The 20,222-nt window shown below is 34.4% G+C and overlaps 1 protein-coding gene and 1 long non-coding RNA gene across 2 annotated transcripts; one reads left to right on the top strand and one right to left on the bottom strand.

Annotated features, from left to right (window-relative positions):
• Positions 1–5,969: 5,969 nt before the first annotated feature.
• Positions 5,970–6,689, bottom strand: LOC125056656. The gene is made up of 2 exons (XR_007118084.1): positions 6,456–6,689; positions 5,970–6,362 (listed from the first exon to the last, which is right to left on the bottom strand). It is a non-coding gene; the product is annotated as an uncharacterized LOC125056656 (long non-coding RNA).
• Positions 6,690–10,695: 4,006 nt separating this feature from the next.
• Positions 10,696–13,019, top strand: LOC125056822. The gene is made up of 2 exons (XM_047660122.1): positions 10,696–11,269; positions 12,219–13,019. Exons 1-2 carry the CDS (start codon positions 10,937–10,939, stop codon positions 12,681–12,683), a joined length of 798 nt encoding a protein of 265 aa, XP_047516078.1. The 5' UTR covers positions 10,696–10,936; the 3' UTR covers positions 12,684–13,019.
• Positions 13,020–20,222: the final 7,203 nt, after the last annotated feature.

Genomic DNA, 20,222 nt, shown 5'->3' with positions numbered 1-20,222 from the left:
CTCTGCGCATTTCAACACATTTCATCCATTAAAAAATAACAAATGGATTTTCATACTTTCGAAGAAAATTACATATGCTATGGAATGCAACGGAAAAACTACACATGGCGAAATATTTGGACACGGAATAATTCTGCTACAACCTGCATGCAAATTTTATACACCAATGGTTACACTCATCGCTGAAGACTCGAAATCGAAAAACATAAGTCATCCCATTGTTACTGTCGACGTGGAAAATCGCTGCATCGAAGGAACTCCAGATCTTTATAATCCAAGACTCGTACCTATCCAAATTAACGATGTTTCCTTAGACTCTCTCAATACTATTAAAGACGAGATCAAACATCACTCTAAAATACTAAATCAAGACAAATATATCATTCAAGAACATCCATACAATTTCACTCTAATGAGTTTATCACTTGGATCAGTCCTTCTTATTTATACTCTTTACAAGTTTTGCAATTGTTGCAACCTCTTCAAATACTTTTACCCAAGAAGAAACCCTCACGAACAAGGATGCATTCAAATATTTAATAATTGCTTCGACCAATCCCGAAGACGACAACAAATAGAAATCCCGATGTCTACATACAATACGACGACGACGACGACGGCTTGCATCAGCTCGGACGACGAGGAAGAGGACGCCCAACAAACTTCTTCAAAAAGTTCACGCCAACAGGCGCAACCTTTATTTTAAGGGGGGAGGTGTTATGTGGTCCCCACTATATTATTAAACTTTCAACTGTTATTTTTTGCCTTGTATAAGTTTAACCATATGTTCATGTAGTGATAAGTTATAGTTAAGTACCTAATGACATTGTTTGTTCCCCTAATGTATCCCTACTCCTACCCAAACCTTTAAGTACCAAATCCCGATCCTTTCAAAGGCACTTCTATTCCATATTCGAACTCCAACGTTAGTTTTTGTAAACATAATTTTAAATAAAGTTTGTTAGTTTTAAAAACAAGTTTTAGTCACTGCCTCATAACACGGGTTACCATTTACTTAAGTTGTACAATAACTTACTATTTATTACCTCCGACAACAACATAGTCGAACAACATATTATAGTTGATACTCGGAACAAACACAGGCTGCAATTTCCCCGTACTAGACTATATAAAGTTAGTAATTCTTTTTTGGGAAAAGGAATACTCTTCTTTAATAAAATCCCAGAGGCGCTTTTATCTCTGCCTTTTAATAAATTTAAGAAATGAATACATAATTATTAAAGAAGGCTTACTATAAAATTAACGATTATATAGTTGATAAAAGAGCCTGGGATTAGTGCTAGACAGGCTACTGCTAATTAATTTGCGATATTTGTTTTAAAATAAGTGTTATTTGATGATTTGCTATTTTAAAAGAGTACCGAGAGTTTTTTACGCCGGCTTTTTCTCTCGGCTTTGCACTGTACTTATGTTCCATAATATACATAGGTATTTTTTATTTTTATTTCATATTTCTAGCGAAAATATATTTAAAAAGTTTGATGATAACGCACAACACAGAATGCTCTTCAGTGCGAAGCCGAATTTATTACTCGTTTAATAGATTAACATTTTTAAATCACTACATTATAATTTGTATAATGTAAAATTTGCCGAATAATAAGAATATTAAGATGTCGATAAAAACGCAATCGCATGGTAATAAATTTAATTTAAATGTGTTTGAAATATAATTAGAAATTATATAACATAACAAATAACATTTTACAAGGCCGTCCCGATAACAAATTCAGATATATGGATATTATTACCGGTTGTTGTTTACAGTGTGTTATCAGTGTTAGTCAGAACGTTAAAATTTATAGCAAGAAATGATCACGTTTCTTAACATATCATGCATCATATAATCGTGACTACTTGCGACCGTAGCAAGGCGTTGTGAGGCGATAAAAACGATGTATATGTTAACGTAAAATTGTAAAAACCGTTAGATTGTAATCTATCTCGCGAGATTATAAACTGTCGAAAGATTGTGAACCTCAGCGTACTGCTTACAATTTAACGTATTATTATTCGGTAGATTGTAATCTATCGAAGTGAAACCGTCAAATTGTGAAATGCTTCCCAACGCGGGGCCCACGCCCCACAGGGGGGAAAATGGATTGTTATGAGGGGAGTCGAGACTGATTTGAAATTTGAACTTGTAAATTTACTTACTGCGTTTCGTTAACAATTTCCTAGTAATTTCTTCCTTTAAATTTAAGTCTATTAATTCAATTTTTATACTAAAAATTATTAATGTTACATAGGGCATAAGAATTTTATAAAGGCTAAGGTGGGCATGGCACAAAAAAGGTTGAAACACACCTTAAGGGTAGCGCAATGTAATTTGACAATTGACATATGCCATATTCACATACATTATATCAATCAACACTTTTCGTTAGGCGTGACCCATTAACGCGAAACGAATTTGTATAGGAATGACATTAGCCCATGCTTTCATGTGACCTCATACAAATTTGTTTGGTGAAGACTGTCGAAAAGTGATTTTGTTTCAAGCCAACTACTCCGTATAGTTGTTCAGATTACCCGCAGTTCAGTTTCATCATCGGATATCGATAGATGTGAATTACCACCCGTATCACCTCGAAGTCGTTTCACAACTGAGCGTTTTATGGCACTTGACACACCACCACTATGTAGAACCAGCAGGTCATCGAAGGGTTTTAGAAAAGAGAGCACCGATTTTAATAAGCAGATTCACAGAGCAATTCTTTCTATCAGTATGACTGTCCATGGCTGGCTGTCAGCCCCCTTTTCTACGCCAAATTTCTTATACTAAATATATAGCCTCAAATCTACACATAGTATGGGTATAAGCCATTAAATAACTTTTATATTAACATATGATAATCACAAACAAATAAACGTGTATTTCGTATGTCGTTCTATCTATCTCATCGTCTTGTCGTTTAATTTAAATTGTCTTTGGTTTTATATTCTCACCAGCCTGCGTGATTTTTAAAAGTCCTTTAGTCACAAATCTGCAGCAAATAAATATCTCTACCTCATGAATGCTAGCTTTATATAAGTTCTCTAAACTAATTCTAGCGACTGTCTATATACGAAGGCGATGTATGCGCAAAAAAATGGTGAAATTCTTTCTATATCTTACACTACGGAACGTATACGACCGCAGTATCAACACAGCATTACGGGGGTTGAGTCAAACAATAACTTAAATTTTTCACAGAACCTAACAAGTATAATACAGAATCGATAAAATAGATCAACTAGAACAACATCTCAAGCGGGTCAGGGCCTGCAAACATACCGTAAGCGTCTGCGCATATATGTACTTACCTGACTTTTATAGATCGAGTTTGTTGATTTGCCTCGAAGTACATATTACTACTACTCCTAAGAATCCGCTTTAAATCTGAGGTGATAAAAAATTGGTTTAGAAATATAGAAGCCAAAGACAGTAAGTACATGGTCTGTAGGATTGTAGTTAGGTTAACATTTTTGTTTGATTATTTTTTTATCTCTTCGTGTATTGTGTTTGTTTGCCTATAAGTGCTTGTCGCAATAAAAAAATTATTTTATTTTTCTTGTATCAGCTTTTATAAATAAATAGGAAGTTACAGAAGGTTTCCTCATTATTATCGACCAAATTGTGCTGTTCGAAAACAAATGCAACTATAAAAATACTGAAGTCCATAAATATTTGGGAATTGCCACTGTCGAGGAAGACATTAAAAGATCAACCGTGCGATACAAAATGAGACTTCAGCAACACGTGAACCCCCTAGCTTCGGGCCTCTTGGAAACGACGGACAGTGTCTATCGGCTAAAAAGGGCGAAACTTGAGGAGGGAGTAAAAATTTTTGGATTTGCGTTCCCTAATTGCCAACATTTTCTATAAAACCTGATAAAAGCCAAGAGGCTGATTGCAGATGGATGAAGAATTTATAAAAAAAAAAAAAAAAAAAACTATAAAAATACCCAAATCGCAAAGGTATGCGTAAAATTTAATGAAATGAGTATTGTTTCTTCCCGTGGTTTCTTGTGACTAGCGGTTGTTTGAAAAGAAACAATATACAAACAATTTCAACGGTCACAGCGAAACCAATGAAAACAGTTATATAAGCTCTGTTTACACACATTTAAAAACCTGATTTCTTAAATAAAAATGGCGCCAGAACCATTTAGGTCTGGCCTCAGATTTCAATATCAGTTTCAATATCGTTTAATAGGCAAGTAGGTGATCAGCCCTCAGGCTTCGTTTCATCACCATGTTTTCCTTCAGAGTACGAAGTGTTCAATGATAGTAGTAATGATGTAGATAGTCATTAGTACAGGTTCGAACCTACCGACCTCAGTGATGAGAGTCGCACGCCTAATCCATTTCGACAACACTTCTTTATTTCAGAACTACTTACAAGCACAAAACTTACTGCTCATACTATTAAAAAAAATTATACTATTTAAAACTAAACAAAAGGTCCAACGGCGAGCGTGCTGTTTGATCTCTCATCAGAAAGAGAAGTTGAAACAACTGGTTTACATTTAATGATAAGACATATGTAACTGCTTAGTATTATTACGAGTTAGGGGATCGGATAGAAAACGCCGTAAATCTCTTCAAGGGTTTATTTTTAAAATATCTGAAATACTCTCTTGAAACGCTTATAAATCACATTTCAGCCTACTGAAAACGTCTCTAGCTTTTGAAAAAGTCGAGAAACTTTTCAATTAACCCATCTTCGTAATAGTAATTTGTTTATTCTTCAAGAAATTTAATTAAATAAAAACAGCCTGTATTCGAGTACTACATAATTAGGATGCCATTACGTCCATATCATTCATTTAACATTAGTACACGACCTTCGATGTGAAGGCCTCCTCCAAATTCTTCCTTGCCACCATTTTCCTATGCTTCAAAAAAAATATAATACAAAAAAAATGAAAATAAATCTTAACTTAATATTAACACAACCAAAAACGTATATTAAAAACGCTAAGAGAGAGTAAAAAAACACGTTTTTGAACGATTATAATGTTACATACGAAGAATACAGATTATAGCAAATATGTTTTGTGAAATTGCTTAACCAATAAAATGCGGTGCACGATGCATTTACGGTGATATGAGACATAAGTGTTTTAATTTATAAAAGGGTTTTCTCTTTATAATTCAAAATATATTTAAAGCTATTCTCTGTTATGACCACCTTCTGTATGCAAATAAAACAGATGTTGATTTATACACCACCAATGGAAAGTTACAGAAGCATTCCTTTTTAAAATTTAGATTCTTACTAGTAGTTACTCGTTCTTATTGAATATCAATTGTCTTTGTAGTGGAATAGAGCTGGAACAATATTGAGATTAGCCCTAAGGTCAACAACCTCTTACATCGGATGTCATCATGGATAGAAGAACTGTCAGACGTCAATGCCAAATCCAATTTTGACGTCATATTTGGAAGCAGAAGTGCATAGCGAAGTTCAAGAGTTTAAATAGGTTTTTAAATATATGAAGTGAATGTGAAGTTTATGTATCTTCATCCACAATATTACTATTTTTGTTGTATATATCATCATATCCGTATCACATGATAGTAATAATTCTATTACAATTAATGAAATTTTGTAATAATCTTAGTAGTACAAAGTAGTACAGTAATAAGGTAAAATGAAATAACTGTATTTGTATTCATGTCTATGATAATAAAAGCCTTTTGTTAAACTTTATCTAATTTAACTTTATTTAACCAATTTCTGTAAAGTTGCATATAGTAGATAATTTTTCGAAAAATAAGGTCATAAAGAAGTTTCACTTCTTACGTGTGTACACCTATAGTCGTATTTTTAATTAGACGAAGCCAACTGACAGTATAGGTCTACCAGGATCTGATGGCAAAAAGGGAAAAAAGAAATTGACGCTAGCAATACCGGGGAAATTGGAGTAAAACGTTTTGATACTTTTTTTTCCTTATAGCGGCTGATTCTGTGTGTGATACATGCAAAATATATAAAAAATTATCCAATGATAATTTTTGAAAATGTGGCGAATGTGGGGTTTGAAATTTAGATGAAATCTCCAATTACTCTGTTCATGAGTTTATTAATTAAGAACTTGAAATTGGTTCCAAATACTGCACATCCATAAAAAAGTCTTCAACGCAGTATTTATAATAAACCTTTCGTCGTGCATCTCAATTATCCGATCTTGTTCTATGAACTTATTTTCAATTTTTATTACATGTTCACAAGATTTTCGCTATTCATCGATCCCTATTTGAGAGAAAGAAACAGTGTAAAACTCATTTATCTTGTTTCTGATCAATTCTAAATCTAAATTCTATCCAAGTTTATTTGTAGTATAAGAAACCCCTGAAATAAACCAAAGTTTAGTATAAGTACATAATATAATACACACGAAAAATCCCATAAACCAAAGTATCAAGACGTGTCATTCCTACTAACCAGTCAACGCTTGCACATGACTCAATATCGATGATTGTGTATGTTCTGCATCTTGTTGATCAAGTATTCTTTGATAAACATTGAAAACAATATGTCTTGCTTGCGATCGAAGAGGTTTCTTCGACATTTTCATCACTTTTTAAAGGAAATTTGAAGCCAAACCAAAAACAATTCCTCGAAATTTCAGTTGACAGATGAAATTTTTCTTTTATTGCCATATGAAAATCGCTAATTTTTAATTTTTTTTTTTGCCATCAGATTCTGGTAGACCTATAGCTAATGTCACTTTGTAAAATAATGTTGCCATATTTAAAGTAATAGTGATGCGTTCAGTTCATGTTTTTTTTCATTAAAAACTGACAACACCGTAAACGTCAGTTGACTTCGTCTAATTAAAAATTCGACTATAGTACACGCACACATTTTTTTATATTCTGATAACCTATATTACGTTTTAATTTTCTTTTATCTTGTCTCTCTGGTTGTAAATAAACAGCTTATCTTATGTTATTTTTCGTTTAATACCAATATATACTTTGGCTAGTCAGTAATGATAAAAATCAAGGTTGTCCCCAAAAATCTTATTTAAAAATTCTCGTGTCACAATGTTCGTTCCCATACTCCTTCGAAACGGCTCGACCGATTCTTATGAATTTTTTATGCATATTTAGTAAGTCTGAGAATCGGCTACCTTTATCTTTAAAACCCCTAAGTGATAAGGGGTGTCCACCCTAAAAAAATATTTTTTTTATTTTTTTGACAATTTTTTGTTTTTAATTCCTACAAGCAGACGATTTGTTTTTGAAACATGATATTATCAACCTCAATTGGGTGAACTTATTTGACTCAAATGTATAAAAAATTAACATATAATTAAAACCTACAAATTGATTTCGTTCAAGCAATAAATTCCATTTCCGCCAAGTATTTTGATAACAAGACGAAAAGTGTAAATTCACGAACAATATTTGAATTATTTCCAAAGCAATTCGACGATTCTTCAAGAAAAACTGACTAGAGCCGTTATATGTATTTTATTGTCCATAGACAACTTTCATTAGTACATATTAATAAATTTCGACTAATGCACCGTCTTAATTTAAGTATCATTATCTCTTTCCACCACAGCGCTAAAAATACAGACAGAATGAAACGCAAGATTCTTTTTGTTTATATGTTTTATTTACCTAATGACTGATGACATCACAAGTAATCTCTACACTCTAATAAAAAAGGGTGCGTGTACTTATGTACGCGCGTAAGAAGTTATACTTCTTTGGCATTATTAAAAATAGTTTTTGATTGCATGCAAATAATTAATTACAATTAAATAATCAAAGACTGGAAAAGGAGTTATATATTATCATTATAGTCAATAAAGTTCAGTTTACATTTGAAAAATTAAATAAATAAATATTTATTATTATTCTCTTACATTAAGTGTAACATAAATTCTATTATGATTCGAATGTTGTTTTTAAATCATGTCCAATGCCGTAGCATCTTCCGTGGGCAACTTCATTCTGTTAATTTTGTGTCATGGTGCGCGCGCATCGTCAAATTTCACTCTCATCAATTATTCATAACGCGCCTAAAGAAACTCAATAAGTGATTCCAGTAAATTTTTAAAGTCCTCAGAATAAATGAAACGCCCCATAGCCAATTGCAGCGAGTCAAGTACCTACGGTTCAGAAACGAGACGACACAACACTATGCAACCAGCTCACAGAAGTATTTCCGAACCAATTCGGCTTGAGTCCTTCAAGAGCGTATCAATTCTTAAAGGCAACGCACTCGCGAACCTTGTGACATTGAGTGTCCATGGGTGTCGGTATTACTTAAAATGCAATATAACGATAAAACTCGCCATCTTGATTTGAAATTATTACCATTTTTCGTTAATAACTTGGTCGTTCGAAGTTTGAACTGGAGTATTAGTTAATTTCTTAACACCAATATCTGTACTGTACGTATACATAATGTACGTAACATTATGTTATTATATACAATTATACATAGACATATGTTCTTATAATATGGCATTGTAAAAATTAATACGACATTTGCATGCCTATTTGGCTGGCTGTGCGGATTTTTGTAGTTGATCGATCTAATTATACCACTATCTTGGCAAATAAACGATTTATTATTATTATTTATTAATTCAAAATTACAAGATTAAGTATTGTGATGTGAACCATATTGAAAGACATCATAAACCAAAAAGCATATTAATACCGTATATGATATGAAATACTTGGTTATTTATATATCTTAACGTAAAATTGTAGAAACCGTTAGATTGTAATCTATCTCGCGAGATTATAAACTGTCGAAAGATTGTGAACCTCAGCTTACTGCTTACAATTTAACGTATTATTATTCGGTAGATTGTACTACACTAACTTAGTTATCATTCAAACTTCTTTAGTCAATTACAGATTAATTTTACTTTCCAACAATTTCATATAACTACCGAATAATAATACGTTAAATTGTAAGCAGTTCGTTGAGGTTCACAATCTTTCGACAGTTTATAATCTCGCGAGATAGATTACAATCTAACGGTGTTTACAATTTTACGGTGACATATATAAAGATTAGAAGCTGATACATAGGCAGAAACATAAGATAGTTGTTGAAGAACTAAAATGCACAATTATATAGAAGATTATAAGTATAAAAATGAGTTTAATTAAATATTAGATTAAATAACGACCTAGGTTCGTAAGGATGGCCAGACTATTAGCCGTCTAGGCTTTTAACTGAGGTAAAATGCATGTTTAACTTATCATTCGTAATTACAACGAGTCGTTTTAAATAATTTAGATTATAGAACTCGTCACACTGAGCTGTTTCATATATATTTTGGTGCAACTTTGCTCAAAGTATTATAATATAAAAAATACTTACAGGTATAATATGTACCATGTTATCATAATGCGTGTTTTCGAAGGGAAAAAACAATATTTAAGATCACCGAAAAACACACACACACACATTTCATATTCCTACACACACCTCAATAAGCAAATTATTAGAACATTGTTGTTAGTACATAATGTTCGTCGTTTATATGGTGTAATCCTTTGTATCGTTTATATGGTGTAATATTTTAATTTAATTTCAATATTATCTTGCTTTTTTAAAGTGTCTGTGGATTATCAACAAATAAATAACTCTAAAAGGAATTGATACGCCATATAAGTGTGTGTTAAAACTCGGGAGTGTGAGTGTGTCTTTAATTGGATTAACCTTTTTTGGGCCTTGATTTAAGCTGAACTAGGAAACACCTGCTTTTACGCATAGAGCATCTTTGGAATGTAATTCATTATATTCATCCATTTTGTGATAGTCAGGAGCTGTGTCAGAATATCAGAATATTTTAAATATGTACACTATAAGGACAAATCGACAATGATGGACAGTGTATAAATGTGTTCTATCAATAACAATTGACACGTGCAAGACGAAGATGTTATCAAACTGAACGAATTTGTTTGTCGGTCGTTCAACTGAATTTAGATTCCCCCAACTTCCAAATTCGAAATTCAAATCAAATATGTCCTTGACCGCAGATCGGGAAGATTACAGGTGAAAAATAGAGTCGATGTCATCATAGACAACATTCAATTTCTGACTTGTTTATGGTCATTTCCGTCATACTTGGATTCCTTTGTGTTGGATTGTTTTATCTGTGGGTTCTTTATGAAGTTTTTGTATGTGATTTTATAGATATGCTATAATTTGTAAGATATACACGGGACCGTGCGACATATATCAAGTCGCGGGGAACAAATACCTATTAATATGGCCACTATTTATAACCGCAAGGATTATGCTTATCACGTGTTAATTATTAACTGCTGCGGTTAACCACATGGCCCTATTATAAACTTCGCAGTTAAATTTAATCCGTATTATGTTTCTGTCAAAAAATCGCGAAATATATAATTTGTATACGTTCATAGTTCTCTTGGTATATTAATATTATTTAGTAAACACACTAGCAATACTGATGCGTGTGTATTTAGTATTAAAAATATTTCATTTGTTTTTAATAGAGTATAGTCAAGAAGACGTTGTTGACACGTATTCTAGAACGTCAATTACACTTAAATATACTTTCACTACTATTATTTCTGTATGGAGTTTGACATCTTTGACAGCGCGTTTTGACTGACTTCTATACTTCTGTGAGAGATGATTTACACAGGGTCAGTAACTGACTACAAATTCGAGGCAAGTCAGTGCTGACCCGAAAAAAACCCAGTGTAAACTGATTTGAAGTCAGTACAGTGGCTTGAAGTCAGCGCTGACTTGAATATTCGGACACGAATATTTTAAAGTCAGTTGGCGCCCCCGCCACCCGCGCACCCCCGCGCCAGCCAAATAAACCCCGTGTAAACAGACAAGTCAGTGCGTGGTTAGTCACTGCCGCTGCGTTGTAGAGTGACCACGTTTTTTTCGCTGGCGATAAAATGAAGCTTAGCGAAGGCGAAACCTTAAAATTGGTGCAATTATATGGCGAAAACGAGTGCCTTTGGGATATTAAATCCCTAAATTACCGCAATAAAGAAATGCGGTCAACAGCGTTGCAAAATATGGCTCAACAAATGCAAATCGAAGGGCTCACTTCTACTGAAGTAAAAAATAAAATTAAAGCCATAAGGGCTACATATTATTTAGAGCTCGACAAGATACAAAAATCCACCAAATCTGGCGCTAGTGGGAACGTATATGTCCCAAAAGTCAAGTGGTTTCAAGAACTGGACGGCTTTATAAAAAATGCTATTGTAAAAAGAAAAACAATGGTAAGTATTTATTGTAACTTATTTATTTTATTTCCATCCTAGGTACCTATACAAAATTAATGAATTCTATCCAATTGCCATGGCACACTTCCAGCAGTCATAAAGAAGTTCCTATATAGGTCTCTTTTTTCTTTAGCAGTCATGGAATGGTTGGCTCTTTGTTGTTCTGAAATGCTTGGTAGTGGATTTATTTCCGATCTCCATGTTCCTTCTATTATTTGTCAATCATTGTCCTCTCTGTCTACACAAGTAGATGTTATGTAGGAACTTGAACGCTTTCGCAACCAATTATGCAGGGCACAGGCTGCACAGACAATAGCATCAACTGTGTCCAAATGGGTTGGAATTGCTTTTTCGAACCTAGAAACCAGTATACCAAAAGATTTTCACTTATGCGCCTTGCACGCGACAACCTGTAGTTAAAGACTTTTTCGGCAGTACTTAGCTGCGTACCTGGATAGGGTTTTAGTAAATAATTCTTCAGTGGAAATGCTGCATCACCAACTATTACTCTATTTGTAGGAAGCAATCCAACCGACGATCTTCCAACCGACGATATAATGAGGAATTTTTGAAAACACCTCCATCAAAGGCGTTTCCATTCGCTCCAACGTCTATATATGAAAAACAATAGTCGTGGTCTACAAGTGCTAACAATACTGTACTGTTGGTTTTTTTATAATTATAAAATTCACTTCCACTATTTGGAGGAGCTTTAATTATAATATGCTTCCCATCGATTGCTCCATAACATGAAGGGAAATTCCACTTGGTATTGAAACCGTCTTCAATAATTTTCCATTCTTCTTCTCGTTCTGGAATCTGTAAACAAAAAAAAATTACAACCTAAATCGTTTTTACTTTTTTACGTTTACGTTTTTACTAATTACCTAACGTATTATCATCAACTAGTGATTTATTAAACATTACATTTTATTCTCATTAACAGGATAACTCAGGAACCAGCAACGATGACGCTGAGTTGGGTGAAGCTGAGGGTGTTGGTGACGGAGCTGAAAATGTATCAAGATCTACTGAAAATAATGATAATTCTACTGAAACGCCAACTCAAGCCATCCAGACGCCAGTTCGACATTCTGGGCCTCCGCGATCAAAACGCTCCAAAATATCTCAGATGGCCGCCATGATAAAGGACTTAAAAAGTATGTCAAATGATGTTAATATGTCACCATCTGAAGAAGAGTCTGACGCTGATATTTTCGGTAAACATGTGGCGGCTCAACTAAAAAAACTGTCTGAAGAACAATATGTTATTGCACAAGAAGAGATCCAAAAAATATTATCCAAAGCTAGATTGGCTGATATACAACAAAAGAAGTATACAGAAAATGCACAATCTTCATCCCCTAACTATTTTATCCCTAGTCTACACAACAACAAGCAGCACAAGTAGCATGGGATTTTACTCCCTGGAGCCCAACCCAATGACTGCATCAAGCGACAACACCATAACATTTTACCCGCCAGAGGTTGCCGAGCCTGCCACTAGCAACAGCTCTTTAGGATTTCATGCTTCCGATCGATCAACGAACCCCACATTTGTAAACCCCAGGCAGGTTATAATTACACCCTCAGTTTTGAATTACAGCACAACGAAGAAGCTGAAAGTGAAAATAACACTGCTGTTAACACGATTATGCGTGCCTATGAAAATTCTTAATACTATTTTGATGTTGTAAGAAATACAACATTTTCTAATAATTTAATAATAAAAAATTTCTTACCTTAATATGTGTTTTTAGTGCCGTATATATTGCCCAACACACTTCTGGTATTAATTGAGAAATTGCTAGTTTTGAGACACGATAAAAGTGACTAAGGAACCGATAGTACATTCCTGAAGCCAAAAATGTCGGCTGGTAAAGCTTTTCTCATGAATGTATCATGTCGTTGAATAGAGCTCGATATCATTGACAGCAATTCGTCAAAACTCTGTGGTGACATCCTGATAGCCAGTTTGTACTCCGCAGGATCTTCAAATTGCAATTGCTTCAGCAACAAAGCAGAGCCACCAGTTTCGTTTCTATCGTCAATCCATTTTCTTACCCATTGTCGTTTATTTTTAGTTATCTCATTTTCTACCATTTCTATTAACTCATTCAACAGCAAAATTGATAAATTTTTCAACAAATAATTAAAGGATGATTCACGGTACACCGTGTCGCGACCGGGCCGGGCCTCGGCCGGGACACGTCCACCGTGCGCCGGCCGGGACAGTGGTTCATGTTACACCGGGCTGTTTGGGTGTACGCACGTACGTGTTTGGACGACTATATCTGTTTTTGTCAAAAAAAATTAACCTCACTAAGATTTGACGTTGACTGCTCTGCGGGTGCCCGGGCGCCTACGTTCATGTTACGACGTGCCGGGGCCGGACCGTGCCGGAGCCGGGAAACAATACCCACCGACATTACAACGCCGTGCCCCGGCCGTGCCCCGGCCGAGCCACGGTCAGGCATGAATTACTTCATACAAAAGTATATCATTAATGTTAGACCGTGCCCCGGCCGGGGCACGGCCCGGTCGAGACACGGTGTGGCGTGAATCAGCCTTAAATCGTCGTTTCAGTTGTTTTCGCGTATTCATTTTTCCCACTGACTTCACACACGTGTGCTCATCGTAAGAAACGCACCACTACTACTTACTTCATGTAAACAATTAAAGTCAGTCGCGGCGCCGACATTGGCGCGACTGACTTGTCTACTGACCCTGTGTAAATCAGCCATGATATATAGTGACTTGTACCACTACTCTTTCGGTAATAATAAGTAGTAATAGTAGTACTAGATGTATTATATTCTAGAGTCACGGGGCCAAACGGAGGTTCATCTGATGTTCATGAGGTGAGCGTCCCACCCATTTGCCTATTGCCCATTTGTTCTATAAAAAAATACAGGTAAATTGTAATACCCTGAAAGGTAGCAATTGATTTTCCTACGGTTATTTTCCAAGGTTTTATCCAAGGCAAATGAAGTCAAGACATTATTTTTCGCATTTACATCTAATGGTGTCATTTCAGTGTTCTTGATAGATTGTCAGAATTAAGGAATGCTGTTCAGTGGGTTTGATATATATAGAGTTTGGTACTTCATTAATCTACAATTGAACAATTTGTGAATACTAAATTGACCTCCGTATTTCTACAACTGAGCGTTATTTATGACAGTTTTTGCCGCGTACCTACCACCATTATGTGAATTCTTTTAAATGTTTAAAAAGTTGACAGGCCTGTGAGTGGCCATGGGCACTCAATATTAGATGCTCCTCCTGCCCGGCCGCTGTGATATATAAAATTTGCGGGAAGAGTTTGATCCAAATTTGGTTAAAAAAAAAAAATTGCGAGGCTTATGACGAAGACGACTCAATCAAAAATTAATTACAACATTATTTTTATCGATATTTTTTTTAAATAGCTAATCTTCTATATATATATACATAATAAAAACTCGAAAATGGCTGTACCGATATGGCTAAATATGATGTTGAAATATTAAGGTTGGGAAACATAAATAATAAGTCAATAAATATACTAAAAACGACGATTGAAATCTTCAATCAAAACTGTTCCTAGCCAGAAATTTTTGATGTCTTTTGTCTTCAAAAATTAAATGTTTCATAGCAGTAGTATGAGGTCCGATCTCTTTGGTCATTGTCAAAAACATATTAAACCTTTTCGTTTAAACAGACGTTTGTCAAGTTTTGACAGAAACATATTATGCAGGTTCTATGACTGGAAGTTCATCCAGTGTTATATAAATTCATACGACAAGATTAATTATTGCTTTGAAAGCTCGTGTTATAGGTTTGTTTTCAATTAAATTAAAAGCTTTATTAAGATTAACGTACTTTCCTGCCTTTTAGAATGTGAGATGAAATCGTGTTGCGTGTCTATCGTTGGACTACTGATGGTGACCAATCACTGTCAAACGTAACGCGCCGTCGTAACGTCTGTTTTATATAAATGTTTATTACAAACAATATGTAAAATTGGTTAAAAATAACTTTACATTATGATGCAAAGATAATGGCGCGCTTTCGAGCTGTCAAACTGACATCGAAACTTCAAACTACCATAAAGTTTGTGCTTGTTACAAACTGTTTTACTTTTATGAAGCTATGCCACAGATTTAATTAGAAATTTACCTATTTGACGAAAACTGAATTTTCGTTTATCTATTTGTGGTGAGACAACTTTATCTTAAAGACATTTAGATGTTTGCATGTGAGGTTGTCGGCACGAACGGGTCCATATTATGTATAAAACATTATGTTGGACCGCGCAAAAAGTTCAAATCAGCATTGCAAATAAACGTTTAACCTTGAATCGTGAATGTGACCGAACGGCCAACAATAGGTACCTTTCACAAGATTTTACAGCCTCTATACAGAAGAAACTAGAAATCTAACGGGAAAATATTGTATTCGGAAATTCGATCTTTGATAGTTTTTTTCCGATATATATAATAGAACGAGGCTGTACTCAGGCTACATTTATTAAAATTAAGGGTTTCTTTAACGCTTCCATAGGGTTTGAAGACATAAAATATGTATTTATATACCTATTTTAAATCTAGTACTAAGTGAATACTAATTAATCATTATGTACCTTGATACATAGTGAAAAGGTCAATAACGTGATTTTATTACTTATATCTATTTACTTAAATATTTATTATGTAATCACAGGCTATATATAACATACCTAACGACAAATCTTCGAACTAATTAAAAATTCTGAAAACATTTGCTATGCAATTTTAATCTGTATACTACTGTTACGTCAAAATCGTTTTCCGACAAAAAAGCAAAATAAATTAGTAGCTCCACAACCTTTTTGGTCTGGGCCTCGGACTTCTGTATCTGTTTCATGATAATTTGTCAAACTTACAGGCAAGTAGGTGATCAGCCTCCTGTGCCTGACATACGTCGTCGACTTTTTGGGTCTAAGGCAAGCCGGTTTCCTTACGATGTTTTCCTTCACCGTTCGAGCGAATGTCTAATGCGCACATATAAAGAAAGTTCATTGGTGCACAGCTGGGGATCGAACCTACGACCTCAGGGATGAGAGTCGCATGCTGAAGCCACTAGGCCAACAGTGCTCTACTGACAACAACACTAGTTCTTATTTTTAGTGACAATGGCATAGTTTGATTAGTGTCAACTGTCAAATATGTACAAAGAACATCTACAGAACTATTTTATAGAATATTAATCTTAGTACAAATTTTATAAAGGGGAATGATTTGGTTGAAATGTTTGTAATAAATAAACTCAAAAGGAAGACCACCCTGGCTGAATTCCTGAGTCTAGACTATAATTATTATTTTAAAAAAATTTACCAGCAGTGCTATGCTCTCTTAACGTGAGCGTTTAAAAAAATGAATTGTAAAATATGTTACTAAGGAAAACTCGAACACGGCTGGACCAATTTGAGTCAGTTATATTTATTCCTTGAACTCGGTTTTTATGGTGAGAAAAAAAAACATTTATTTCGTACTTAGATTTTATTCTGTATATATGTAGCATAGTAAAATATACCATATAATGTGATGTAACTAAAAAAGGTTAAGTAAAATAACATAGGCGAAATGAAGTTTGCTGGGCTATTCCTAAAAAAAATAGTTAACTGGCCACACCCATTTTAATTCAAACGTTAAACAATACATAAATTCAGTATATTAATTAGTAAGTCAACGTTTAAAGGTGTGTCCAATGGTTGGAATTATGCGTGACAAAATGCTAATGTAAATTCCTCAATTGGTTTTGCGTTCCTCAACTCATGTTTGATAAAAATATATTGCTTTAATGCATTATTTAAACAGTAATGACTCACTTCGTGGCTTAGTCACGCGCTCTATTTGATGTTTATTCCGAAAAGGTTCCAAACGAGCCTACGGGTCGCCCAAAAAGAAAGGAGTGTCATCGCAGTTAATCACACTGATTTTATAGGATGCGTTGCCGACCCTTGATCCCCCAGTGGCAGGTGTTAGTGTTGAAGTATTTTTTTATAGTATAGGGGCGGGGGGGGGCAAACAAGTCTACGGGATGCCCAAAAATTAAAGTCATCGCAGCCCATAGGCACCCATTTTAGTGGGTGCGTTGCCGGCCTTTGAGGGAGGAGTATACTCTTTAAACAATTGGAGGTCGTATCTCCTAGGAAATACAGGCGCATGAGTTAAAGGCGCGGTTGGGAAAGATCGTAATAAAGAATAAAAAAAACAAAGTTTATGTTAGTTTAATTCAATCTTTATATAGTATATATAAAGCTTTTGTAATGAAATGTAAAGGACGTCTGTTGGGTCCGCTAATAAAATATAATTGTTATTCTCGTAAAACGTCATAGAATGCGCATGTATTTAAGTATGAAAAAATACCACTTCTGCGCATCTAATGACGCCGACTTGTTGCCTCTTTAGTCTATACTATTGAACTATGTACAAAATCTTAGACAATAGATATTTCGCAGCCAACCAATTGCTTCCGAATTATGTAAAAAGTAAACTAGTACAGTATGACTCTCACAATAGCATTGTCCTTTTTCACAATTTTGAGTTCTAATAATAATAATAATAGGACTAAAATTGTATAGCACGTGCATTGTAAACAATACGTGCAAAGGATTTGGTTTTTAGGTACAACTTTTATATATATTGTTATTTACACGCCCTTTTTTGCGTACGATCCTTAAGCCATATATAAAAATAATGAAACAGACCCAAACACATTTACCATAGAGAGTGTTCAGAGGGGCCTATAATACAGCTGCTGAGTTTCATCATCGGACGTCAAGGCAGACTACGAAATACCACCCGTATCATCGCGACGTCGTTCCACCACTATGTCCCCGAACCAATTGGACTTAGGGTCCTTCAAGAAAAGAGCGTACCTACCATTTCTTAAGCCGGATACGCACTTGCACACCTTCTGGCAATGTGAGTGTCCATGGGCGGCGGTATCACTTAAGATCAGGTGAGCCGCCTATCCGCTTGCCCCCTGTTCAATAAAATTTTAATTGTCATTGAGATTTGAATAAATGATTTTGCATAAAATATAAAATATAAATTCTCTTTACTAAATTTTAATTTTAAAAATAGAATTTCTATAAGGTAGTTCACCCTTCTCACTCTCTCTCAATCAGTCTCAATCGCTCTCTCCCTTTTCTTATTTCTTTCTTCGACAGAAACGCTGCACATCTTCGTGACGTACCGTAAAAAATTTACCCTCATGCGCCTAAAGAGGTTTCACTTCAAAAACATCTTTTAAGTCATCAAATTTATCGACTTATGAACATGGTGCGTTTTAGCGAAAATTATAACGTAGTGTTACATATTTGGTAAGATAGGACACAATATGTAACAAGAATATTTTTCGACAGTTGTATATTATCGTGGCAAATACTCTGAAAAATTCTGTATTTAATAGAAAATTGCATAAGCCAAAGCACGCACACATAAGAAATGTGTTCATTGAATAAATTAATCACTCGATTGCACATATTGCATAATAATTTCACTCTTCCCTTCGAAAATTCTAGGTAATGTGTAATAAGGTAAAAACGACTTTATTCCGTAAGATATTGAGTTTAATTTTGTTCGTAATAAGTAAGATTGCATCAGGATAATCCCGGGATACTTTTTGTGCACGGCCCTTTGAATGGGTCACGTACGCCACACCTGTGAGTTGTGACAAATATTTTTGCTCGACGATTATTTGCTATTATTATTACTTAATGTTAGCCTGTAGCAGTGTTCTTTTGAAGTGAAACTTCTTTATCGGGGTTGGAAAAAAATTTAGTGTAACATTTTTTCGTTACGCGTCACATTTTTCCGTTACGCGCCATCTTTTGAAGTGAAACTTCTTTATCGACGTATGGGAGAAATTTCGTAGCAGGTTGCCATGTTGCTTTTTGAAGTCAAACTTCTTTATCGGCGTTGGAAAAAAATTTACACACATTTGTCACATTTTTCGGTTACGCGCCATCTTTTTCTTGTCCCTACCACGGTTGATCCGAAGAGATTCGAAGCCATTAGTAACAAAAATATATAATAACGATAACAATGATAGTAATACTAATAATTCTATTACAATTAATGAAATTCTATAATAATCTTAGTACTACATAGTAGTACAGTAATAAGTTAAAATGAAATAATAATTGTATTTGTATTCATGTCTATGGTAATAAAAGCCTTTTGTTAGACTTTATCTACTTTAACTTTATTTAACCAATTTCTGTAAAGTTGCATATTATACATAGTAGATCATTTTTCGAAAAATAAGGTCATAAAGAAGTTTCACTTCTTACGTGTGTACACCTAGTACACGCACACATTTTTTTTGTGCCCACCATAGTTAAATTTTTACATAATTTTTAATACAAAAAATTGAATTGTTCACTTATGAAACTTAAATGATAGATTTGAGGAAGGAATTAGTAGGATATTGTTAACTACTATTACTAGGATATCTCTCTCTTTCGAAATTTAACGAATTAAACTGGATAAATGCAGTAGTGGGCTATTTCGAACCTAATCAGCTGTTTTGCTGTCATTTTTTCTGCTGTACAAAAAATTCTGTTTTTTTTAATTTACATTTTATCTTGTATCTAGGTATTTTAATTGTTTTGTGTAACATTTATGTTTACCTAAATTGTCATACATTTTTGATAAAAGAGTTTGTAACATATACATATATATATATATATATGACGACTCATTGGTCTAGTGGTTAGTACCCCTGACTGCGAATCCATGGGTCCCGGGTTCGATCCCCGGCTGAGACGAACATCGATGTGATGAGCATTTGGTGTTGTGCTTAGGTCTTGGGTGTTTAAATATGTATTTATATGTCTATCTATCTATAATATGTATGTATATCCGTTGCCCATAACACAAGCTTCACCAGCTTAGCATGGGACTCGGTCAATTGGTGT

The sequence above is a fragment of the Pieris napi genome, chromosome 15 (assembly GCF_905475465.1).
Source record: "Pieris napi chromosome 15, ilPieNapi1.2, whole genome shotgun sequence".
NCBI lineage: Eukaryota > Metazoa > Arthropoda > Insecta > Lepidoptera > Pieridae > Pieris > Pieris napi.
The sequence above is the reverse complement of the archived record's forward strand: the minus strand, read 5'-3'. Positions and strand labels throughout refer to the sequence as shown.